Source organism: Anarrhichthys ocellatus, unplaced genomic scaffold (assembly GCF_004355925.1).
Source record: "Anarrhichthys ocellatus isolate YVR2014 unplaced genomic scaffold, GSC_Weel_1.0 scaffold41, whole genome shotgun sequence".
In the NCBI taxonomy this organism is placed as follows: Eukaryota; Metazoa; Chordata; class Actinopteri; order Perciformes; family Anarhichadidae; genus Anarrhichthys; species Anarrhichthys ocellatus.
In genome coordinates this window covers 3,127,682-3,137,946 of record NW_022280071.1, presented here as the reverse complement: position 1 = coordinate 3,137,946, position 10,265 = coordinate 3,127,682, and the positions used below count along the sequence as shown (strand labels likewise).

The 10,265-nt window shown below is 45.5% G+C and overlaps 1 protein-coding gene across 1 annotated transcript in view; it reads left to right on the top strand.

Moving 5' to 3' along the window:
• Nucleotides 1-10,265, top strand: part of LOC116394800 (mucin-5AC-like) — a 61,037-nt gene that overhangs the window by 40,648 nt on the left and 10,124 nt on the right. Inside the window, exons 28-32 of the mRNA XM_031868118.1 lie at nt 4,885-4,988; nt 7,119-8,028; nt 8,900-9,004; nt 9,699-9,735; nt 10,053-10,121. Coding sequence (XP_031723978.1) covers nt 4,885-4,988; nt 7,119-8,028; nt 8,900-9,004; nt 9,699-9,735; nt 10,053-10,121 — 1,225 coding nt within the window. The remainder of the gene's footprint in view (nt 1-4,884; nt 4,989-7,118; nt 8,029-8,899; nt 9,005-9,698; nt 9,736-10,052; nt 10,122-10,265) is intronic.

Here is a 10,265-nt window from a genome sequence, read left to right as displayed (position 1 = left end):
GTGTGTGTGTGTGTGTGTGTGTGTGTGTGTGTGTGTGTGTGTGTGTGACAGAGTCTGTATGCCAATAATCGTGTGCCGTATTGGCATGTAGCACATAGAGACAGGTGGCTGTAAAGGAGGTGGCAGAGAATGAAAGAGAGAAATGTTACTCTCATTGGATGATAGAGATGGAGAGAGCGTGTTCACTAACAGGAAAAAGACCCATTGTTATGACTAGTAAACTATTTAACCATTTGGTTTTTGTTAGTTTGACTTTTTAGCCATGTTGAACTTTTTTTAATCTAAGCATTCTGAGGCTATAGTTTTCATTCATATTTTGGGCCTTTTTATACATTTATTAGACTAACAGTAGAGAGACGATGGGTATTGAGGGGAGAGAGATGGGAATGACATTGAACACTACACACCAGGAATGTCATGAGTTTGGTTCCAAGTCGATACCAAAATTCTGAAAACGTAACAGTACGAACGGCGTCCTGTTGTCTGGGGAGAGAACAACAAATCTGTGTTGAAGCCGGCAGGAGGAGAGCTAGTTCACGTTAGCTGTTAGCAGCCAGAGGGCAGCGTAGTCCTGCTTGGCTAAATAACAGGGCTAACTAATGTTACTTTGAGTTACATTATGATGCGTTTAAGCTCTATTCAGTAAAAATGCGTATTTGTCAAAGGTAAATTATAACGTCATTATTATGTGTTTACATGTAATCTTATAAAATGTAGTTATTAGCAAGAAACCTGACATGGATCATAAGGATTAATGATAATAATTTGAAAACAGTATGCAAAGGGAAATAAAGGAGTCTATGTTGAAGCACGGGGGATTTATGGTTTAGTTTGTTACCATGGTGTGAAATTGGATAAAGAGAATACAACTTAATGTTCGTGTGCTGGTCTCTTTTCTTCAGCGGTTTTGTTGCTGCTTGTTTTCTATTTGTGTGATTGGTGATGAATTTAGTCCATAAATCTGTTGCTAGCACGCTAACGTGGTAATAAAACTTGCTGGCTGAGATATAAAGTTACTGTAAAACAAGAAGCAAGAACAGGTCATGCTATTAGCTCTTATGTCCATTTGTACATCACATTTGAATTTTTATCTTGTGTTTGTCCTGAAAATATGTCAATAATTTCATATTTGTAGCATTTACTTTGACCAGATAACCAAAGTAGAGCGCAACTATTTCCATTATTTCTTTCTTATTCTTATCTCCGCCAGGAGAATCATGCCATCGCATGCATGTGTGTGGGTGTGTCTGTGGGTGTGTCCGTGGGTGACTGTTCACATCTGTGTGTGTCCGTGGCTAGTGATCACACAGCTGAGTGCATCGCTGACCCCCAGCCGCTGCTCTGTGGCCAGAGACACAGGGGGGGGGAACTGGACTGTGTGTCTGGCGAACAGCAAACTACACAAACAGCTGAGTTCATTGCGCCTCTCAGCCACCACTCTGTGACACACAGTGGGGCAAACAGTGAGCTCACTTTGAGCATCTTGGATGGTGCGTCTAGCTAACAGCTTTGGTCTGATAGAACTAGCTGCACACATATTACATTACATTACATTACAGTCATTTAGCAGACGCTTTTATCCAAAGCGACTTACAACAAGTGTATTCAACATCGGTTTTCGAGAGAAGTAGTCACCAGAATTCATAAGTGCATCTCCTTTCTTCAAACAAGCATCTAAGAGCATAAACCAGAGACAACGTACAGTGCAGAAACAGACCAATGCAATAAGTGCCACAAACTAATATGAATACAATAAGTGCAATAAGCTATTATGAATACAATAGATGCTAAGTAAGTGCTAAGTGGAAGGCTAAGGGTAGTACTTCTTGAAGAGGTGAGTTTTCAGCCTGCGCCGAAAGATGGGCAGCGACTCTGCTGTCCTGACGTCAGTGGGGAGTTCATTCCACCACTGTGGGGCCAGGACAGAAAGCAGCCGCGACCGGGTCGATCGGCCGTAAGGAGCGGTTCCTTTCACAGCCCTGTAGGCTAGCACCAGAGTCTTAAACTGGATGCGAGCTCTTACAGGTAGCCAGTGTAGAGAACGGAGAAGGGAAGTTGTGTGGGAGAACTTGGAGTGATTGAACACCAGACGAGCTGCAGCTTTCTGGACAAGCTCCAGAGGTCTGATGGCCGACGCCGGGGCTCCGGCAAGTAGTGAGTTGCAGTAGTCCAGGCGGGAGATGACAAGAGCCTGGATTAGCACCTGCGCCGTCTCATCAGTGAGGAAGGTGCGAATCCTCCTGATGTTGTAGAGCAGGAATCTGCAGGAGCATGTAACCGATGCAATGTTTGCTGAGAACGACAGTTGATCGTCCAGGGTCACACCCAGGTTTCTCACAGTCCGAGTTGGCGTCACCACGGTATCCTCAATGGTGATGGACAGGTCTCGATGCGGGCAACCCTTCCCCGGGAGGAACAGTAGCTCGGTTTTGTCCAGGTTGAGCTTGAGGTGGTGTGTCGTCATCCACTTCGAGATGTCAGCCAAGCACGCAGCGATGCGTGCCTCCACTTGAGTGTCCCCGGGGGGAAATGACAAGACCAGCTGGGTGTCATTGGCATAACAATGGTAAGATAAGTCATGCGAGCGAATAACAGAACCCAGAGATGTTGTGTAGAGCGAGAAGAGAAGGGGGCCCAGGACTGAGCCTTGCGGAACCCCCGTAGTCAGCATGCGTGGTTCCGACACGGCCCCCCTCCATGTCACCTGGTAGGATCGACCTGTCAGGTAAGATGCAAACAGCGAGAGTGCAGAGCCTGAGACGCCCATCCCCTCGAGAGTGGAGAGGAGGATCTGGTGGTTCACAGTGTCAAACGCCGCAGACAGGTCCAGGAGAATCAGGACAGAGGAGAGAGTTAGCTCTCGCTGCGTGAAGTGACTCCGTCACCGCAAGGAGGGCTGTCTCAGTCGAGTGACCCACTTTGAACCCGGACTGGTGGGGGTCCAAGAGGTTGTTTTGGTGGAGATAGGAAGACAGTTGAGTAGAGACAGCACGTTCAAGTGTTTTGGAAAGAAAGGGTAGAAGAGAAACTGGTCTGAAGTTCTTGACATCAGAGGGGTCAAGTGACGGTTTCTTCAGAAGGGGGGTGACTCTGGCAGTCTTGAAAGCCGTGGAAAGCCGTCCTGAAACAAGAGATGTGTTGTTGAGGTGGGTGAGGAAAGGAAGGAGTTCAATCGCAATAGACTGAAGAAGAGGGGAGGGGATCGGATTAAGGGAGCACGTGGTGGGGCGGTTAGATGTAACAAGGTCGAGGACCTCGTGAGGGGAGAGGGGAGCAAGATAGGGTAAGATGGGGCATGGAGAGGGAGAGCTGAGGGGGAAGAGCTGGAGAGGGTTGAGCTGGAGATGGTGGACAGAGACACTGAGAGAGTGAGGGAGAGGATGGACAGGGACCAGGGGGCTGAGAGAAGGAGGAGCTGATATCGTTTACCTTTTTGTCAAAGAAGTTGGTGAAATCGTCAGGGAGAAGGGAGGAAGTAGGAGGAGGGGGTGGGGGTTGGAGGAGTGAAGAGAAGGTTTCGAAGAGTTTTTTAGGATTGGAAGCAGAGGTGAGGATTTTAGAGCAGAAGAAAACAGCTTTAGCAGTAGATAGAGAGGAGGAACAAGTGGAAAGAAGAGATTGGAAGTTAAGAAGGTCCTCCGGGAGTTTGCCTTTTCTCCATTTACGCTCAGCCTCTCTTAGGCTCCGTCTATCAGTACGCACTGAGTCCGACAGCCATGGGGAAGGTGGAGTTGGCCGTGCAGGCCTGGACGTGAAGGGACAGAGGTTGTCCAAAGAAGAGGAAAGGGTGCAGAGGAGAAGATCAGTAGCAGTATCAGGAGATAGGAGAGAGAAGGATTCAGGGTCAGGGAGAGCAGAGGTAACAGAAGAGGAAAGATCAGCCGGGGAGAAGGAGCGGAGATGACCACGTGTAGAAACCATGTGGGTAGGTGGAGGAAGTACGGGGGGAGAGGAGAGGGAGAGGGAGTAAGACATGAAATAGTGGTCAGAGAGCTGGAGGGGAGTGACAGAGAGGTTAGCAGAGAGGATAGCACACCCTGCTGACACAGCGGGAGGAAAGGTTTGCTCATTTTTATTGTTCGGACGGTGTGTTTTGCTAACAGCTACTGGAAATCCCAGTACACATGCTGTTGAGTACCTCTCGGTGGCTGCTCTCCATCCAGAGACACAATGGGGGTAAATAGTTTGCTCACGTGTTGTACGCTGTGTTTGTATAACAGCTAACAGTGAGGAACCGTTCCAACTACCTGTACACACACTGCCGGGTACATCACCACCGTCGCTGCAGCGCGAGCAGACAGCTCGCTGACTTTTATTTAGTTTTTGTCACGATTGTACGAGGTGTGTTCTACGACGCCTTACAGCCCTTTGGTGTGTGGACAGCAGGGTGTTCATTCAATCACACATCACAGCAGTGGTTGTTCAGACACACCCAGTGGAGATCTGCCCTTTACTGATTGCACATTTCTAGTTTGCAATTGTACTGATGATGACGATACAAATAAGCTGAATTGTATGAGGTCATGATTTAGGTTAGAATATATATATATATATATATATATATCTAGATCTACATTTATTTAGATAAATATATGCACTGTTTCACTACATTGTATTACATTAAACTGGTTTATTCTAAAATGTTATCCAGTTTCATTAAACGTAGAATAACAGGTTTGCTCCTTGTCAACTTTATAGAAACAATCCAGTTTGGGGATGAAACATCAAAGAACAGCAGCTCACAAAAATTCTCACAAAATGAAATGAGTTTTTGATGATAGAACCTGTTTGTAGAGTTGTAAAAAGGCTTCTGAATAATGACGGCTGTTGTTTCTCTCACACACACACACACAAGGTCTTCACACTGAATGTTTTTTGTTGTAGGAGCCGGTTACAAAGGTGGAGAATGAGGCCAGTGAAGGGATGGGCAGAGTGGATGAAGGAGTAGAGGAGTTCTTCACCAAGAAGATCATCCCTGACTATGCGCTGTGAGTTGAGCACATGCACACACAAACAGAGCAATACACACATTTTTCTCTTTGCTAAATATCCACTTAAGACAGCAGCATGAAATCTACTGATTGATATCAGTTGTCTTGGGGACGGGCAAGATATATGACATCATTCTTCATTTATTGTGCGTTTCTTTGATGGCATTTCACCCCATTATGTTACGTTTTCAAGCATATTGAAAAGAGAAAATCAACAAACATAATAATCAATAGTAATCAATAAACATCAAAATCACCATCATTAACAGCTGTGACCACGTCCGCGCATGCATCCATGCAGTCATGCATTCACACGCACACAACCTCACGGACACTCGACCTCCACGCCACATCTCATCCCTCTAGTTTAACATACATTACATTTTATTATTATTATTAACACGCAGCCAACACACCGCTCACGGTGCATCAGAGTAAGCGATGGAAAGATTTGAATTTGATTTATTCTTGAACCATTAAAATAATGAGCACTCACTGTAACAGGTGAGCATATCACTTCTACTTATAAATTGTATTTTTCGCATCAAGAAGGCAGAACCTCTGAGATAAAGATGTATTGTCTGCACTAAACATGTTTGTGATTTCCTTGCAGCTGTGTGTGTAGAGTGCATGCTGAATGTGTTTGTAGTGTAAACCTGTGTCCCTTCAGTGTATCTCCATACAAACACACATCCCCTGCCTGACCTTTCTGTTTCACTTCACTGAACACACAGTGATTACGATGCTTGTATTTCTGAAGATGGATATTAAGTTTTGTAATCACTCAATTAGTAAGTCTGACACTTTTTCTGTGACTCCATCCACTGGATGTCATTTTGACTCAACAGCAGTGGCTAGAAGTACTTAGCTCGCTGTGTGACAAAATAATCTCAGTGAAAATGGCATCATCACAAGCATCATCACATAACCCATTACATCAGTTGTGTAGAGATGGTACCCGTCTCTCATGTTCATTAATGCAGGTTTAACTGACCTGGATCCTAACAGAGTTCAAAAATCAAATACAGGGCAGTATGACAACTTCAACTCCAACTATACTCAATGTGTGTGTAGCGGGGAGCGTCAGACATCCAAAGTGTATGAACAGAACCATGTCCGCTGTTGGCGTCCATTTAAACATTTCCATCTTCACCCTTCGTCGACACATCCACGAAGCAAAAGCAGCAGCTGCTGTCCACGATCCGAGTTACAACGGAGTTCACAGCCCAGATCATCATGCTGTCGTTCCACCTGCACTGGAAGCCTAAAGACTGCTCCATCCCCAACCAGTGTAGGCAGCATGTCTGCTCTTCTTGGATGGATTTATATAACTGCATACTTATGGTCTTTATGACAAAATTGGGGATATTTTGACCTAATAATGATGCTGGTTGGACGAAAAGTCAGGGGGGGAGTTCATCACCAAGACGCGTCGCTCAAATGTGATTCATTGAAAAATGTGGTCTCTCTCTTTTGCTCTCTCCCTTTCTCTCTCTCTTTATATATATATTGTCATATATATATATATATATATACATATATATATGTATATATGTATATATATTCCCCCCTCCCTCTCACATACTCTCACAGACACAGCTAACGAACTAACGAGCTAACTAGCCCTACCACATCTACCGGCATCAAAACAGGAATGAAGTGTAGAGCCTGCCCCTTGCTTTTTTTGATTGGCTGCTTGGGCCAAGTGTGACATTAACAAGTGGTCAAACTCCTCAAATGGCGCTAAGAAGTTGAGAATATTTTAACTTTTATTAGGCATCTAAAATGCTAGAAAAATGTGATGCAAGAAAGAAGCGCAGAAGACATCAGTTTTACTGCTGACGCGTGATCAGCCCCTTAGACGGACCAAATATCATGGTAATCTGGCTGGTAGTCCTGTAGATATCGTGCTCTGGACCAAAGTGTTGACAGACTAACCAACTGACCAACACCTCCATGCCAGGCCCCGCCTCTGCTGAAGCAGGAAGTAGCGCTCACTGAGAGATGTGTTTGCATGACCTTTGTTGTGTACCTGAACTGAGCATGTGTCTTGAGTCCTGTAGCAGTAGTCGTAGTACTGAGTGTCTCTTCTTGTCTGTTGCTCTTTCTGCTGTCTCCCTGCTGCAGAAAAGGCCGGTGGGAGGAGTCAATCCCTGCCCAAGCCACTCCCTCAGAGTCAAGCTCCACCCCCTCAGCCTCAACCCCCCTTTCCTCGTCATCTGACAATATCACCCCCTCCACCACCACCACCACCACCACTGTCACCTCTCCCTCCCTCCCATCTATTGACACATCCCTCACCTCCACTGATGTTTTACCCCTCTCTACATCCTCCACTCCCCCCGCCCCCTCTTCTGTCCCCACCACCACCACCACACTTCCCACCAAAAACATCAAGAAAAAGTTTGGTGACTTCTTTGCCTTCAAGAGGTCTCGAGCCAGCCGAGCCGCCAAGGCAGGAGGGGGAGAGGGAGGAGGAGGAGGAGAGGGTGTGAAGGTCAAAAGGACCTCCATTGCAGACCTCATTCGACCCCTCCGCGAGGCCAAAGAAAGGGAGAGAGAGAGGGACAAGGAGAGAGAGAAGGGGAGAGGGTCTAGGTCAGTGGAGGATGCTAACGTTTCTAATGATGCCGCCACCACAGAAGGAACCGTCGCCACCGGCCACCATCTTGCAGGCGATGCCAGGGGAACGATGGCGCCTGCCAAGACATTAACCACGACGACGCCTTCCAGTGAGACCACTTCCTCTTACCCCACCGTCGCCACGAGCCCTGACCCCACCACTGACACGCTTCCCCACCTAGAAGAAGAGGCAGTTCCTGTCTCGCCAGGTCGCACCCCCAGTCCCGTGGTCACCTCCCCTCTAACGGAGCAGGAGAGGAGCGGCATGCAGATGAAGGAGATGAAGTTGGGAGGGACTCCGTACGGAGAGAGGAGACTGAAGGTGACCAAGAGGTCCCTGAGAGAGGGCAAGAGCCAGAGTCTCATACTGCTGACGGGATTAGAGCCTGAGGACAAGGATGACACCCACAGTAAGGTCAGTCTGACGATACACTGAACGCACACACAGTCAGGTCATGTAATCGGAAAAGGTCCGGTCGATTCTTAAACACTGCTGAGAATCAGGCCCTGAATCAGAGACACTCAGAGATATAGCCGCTTGATCTGCACACCTGTACCAAAGATCTGAGGCGGTGGCAGGGGAGCACGAGGCCGGGCATGAAGGCTGTAAGCACACAGCGTCAGATAGCTAGCTAGCTAGCATGTATCGTCTATCTATGCACTCTGTCGATCAACCGACAGGCCAATAGTTGAGCGACTGACGCACCTCCTTTGCATAATGAGGCAGAAATGCATAAAAACTCAATTTTGTGAAAGTCTTTTGATGTGAAAAATATGTAGGAAGTGTTTCAGCTTAACAGCAGAAAAATGAACTTATTCACATCAACACACTGTGTTGTGTGATGCTGTCGTTTTTCTCCGCACTGAAAGGAAGAAGAAGACTTTTCTGAACACACTAAATCACTAAGCTGTGAATCACAGCAGGAGGAGGTCACGTGTTTAGAATCCTTTCTCTCAACATCCCGACAGCAACCAGGAAATCAGATTCTAGTTTGTAGTTTTTCTTCTGTTTCGTACTGTTATAATCTCATCTATCTTCCTTCTTTGTATTGTTGTTGCTTTTACCTTTACAAAATAAACCTATTATTATTGTTATCATTATTATTAATAAATGCTTTGACAAAAAGGGAAAAAAAAATATTTTTTCCTCTTTGAATTAGTTTTGTCAATAATTATGATATATAAATAACAACACAACAGAACAACAGTGTGGTCCTTACACTACATCGTGTGTGTGTGTTGGAATTCACATTGTCCATTTTAAATGTCCCTCTATCGTCCTCCAGAAACATGCGTCTGAGAGCACATCTAGTTTTGAACAGAGGCTTCAGGTGATGCTGCACAGAATGGGCGTGGCCAAATCTCCACCAGTCAACACCAAGGTGAGCCAGGTAGGATGTGTGTGTGTGTGTGTACATGTAGTCTGGGGAGGGCCCTTGATGTGTGTCTAAAATGTAGCACAGTGATGAAAACACACATTAGTTTAGTTATCTCTAGTGTCCACCAGGGGGCGACTCCTCTGGTTGTATAGAAGTCTATGAGAAAATGACTCTACTTCTCTCTTGATTTATTACCTCAGTAAACATTGTAAACATGAGTTTATGGTCTCAATCTCTAGTTTCAAGTCTTCTTCAATACAGCATGATGTTCATTTAGTACATTATGGTCCATTTAGAGTCAAACAGACCATAAAGCAGGGGATGCTTTAGGGCGGGGCTACACAGTGATTGACAGTATAATCTGAGTAAAGTGATGGTCTGTTTTCAACCTGTTTCTACACTATAGTGATGTCTCTATGTTCCCAGATCTCAGTCATTACTTAGTGGGTACAGTGGTGTTATAACTGATAGGGAGCATGGACAAAACAACCAACACTAGACAGGATAGATCCTTAATCTATTCTGTGGTAAATACTTATTGTTATTACTTTATGTTCAGTGTGTACACTAAAAACATAATGTCCCCATAAAGCAGTCTATATAATGTCATCATTCTGTGGATTCTTTAAACAAGAAGGAGAAGTTGCAGCCACTACAAAGGGCACCAGCAGGTTGTTGATCAAACATTTCATCATGTCTGTTGTAGAATAAAGACGAGGAGCTGAGAAAGGCCAACTCTGAAGGTGAGTGTTTTTATTTTTTACAATCTTCAATAATTAACACTGCAAATTTGAGTTCAAAAGTTTGGGAAATAAATTCAGGTTTCACTTGCACCAGCTGTTGCCGTAGTGCTAAACCTGTGTGAACGAAATGAAACATCTATGTAATATTCTATGTTTCAGGAAATATGTTTAATACTATTAACACTGTTTCAGCTGCACCTTCAGGTGAGCTTCCGCTGATGGAACACTGCAGTCGACCTCTCACAGCTCAAGGACTTCATTACATGTACAGCTTGGATTCACATTGACCCGCTTGGTTCCTCTGTCTCTGTCCTCAGGTGCTATCCTGGACAAACCTGTCCCTCCTCCCACATACACCAAGCCCAGAACCATGTCCACATCGTCAGGTACCAATGTAATCTATCGCCATACTGTATGTGGACGATACTATCAACCCTGATCTCCCTTCTTCCTCTGAGCTATAGAGCTCCATGTTCCTTCATCACCATGAACACACACACACTACAGTGACCAGCTGTTTATTACCATGA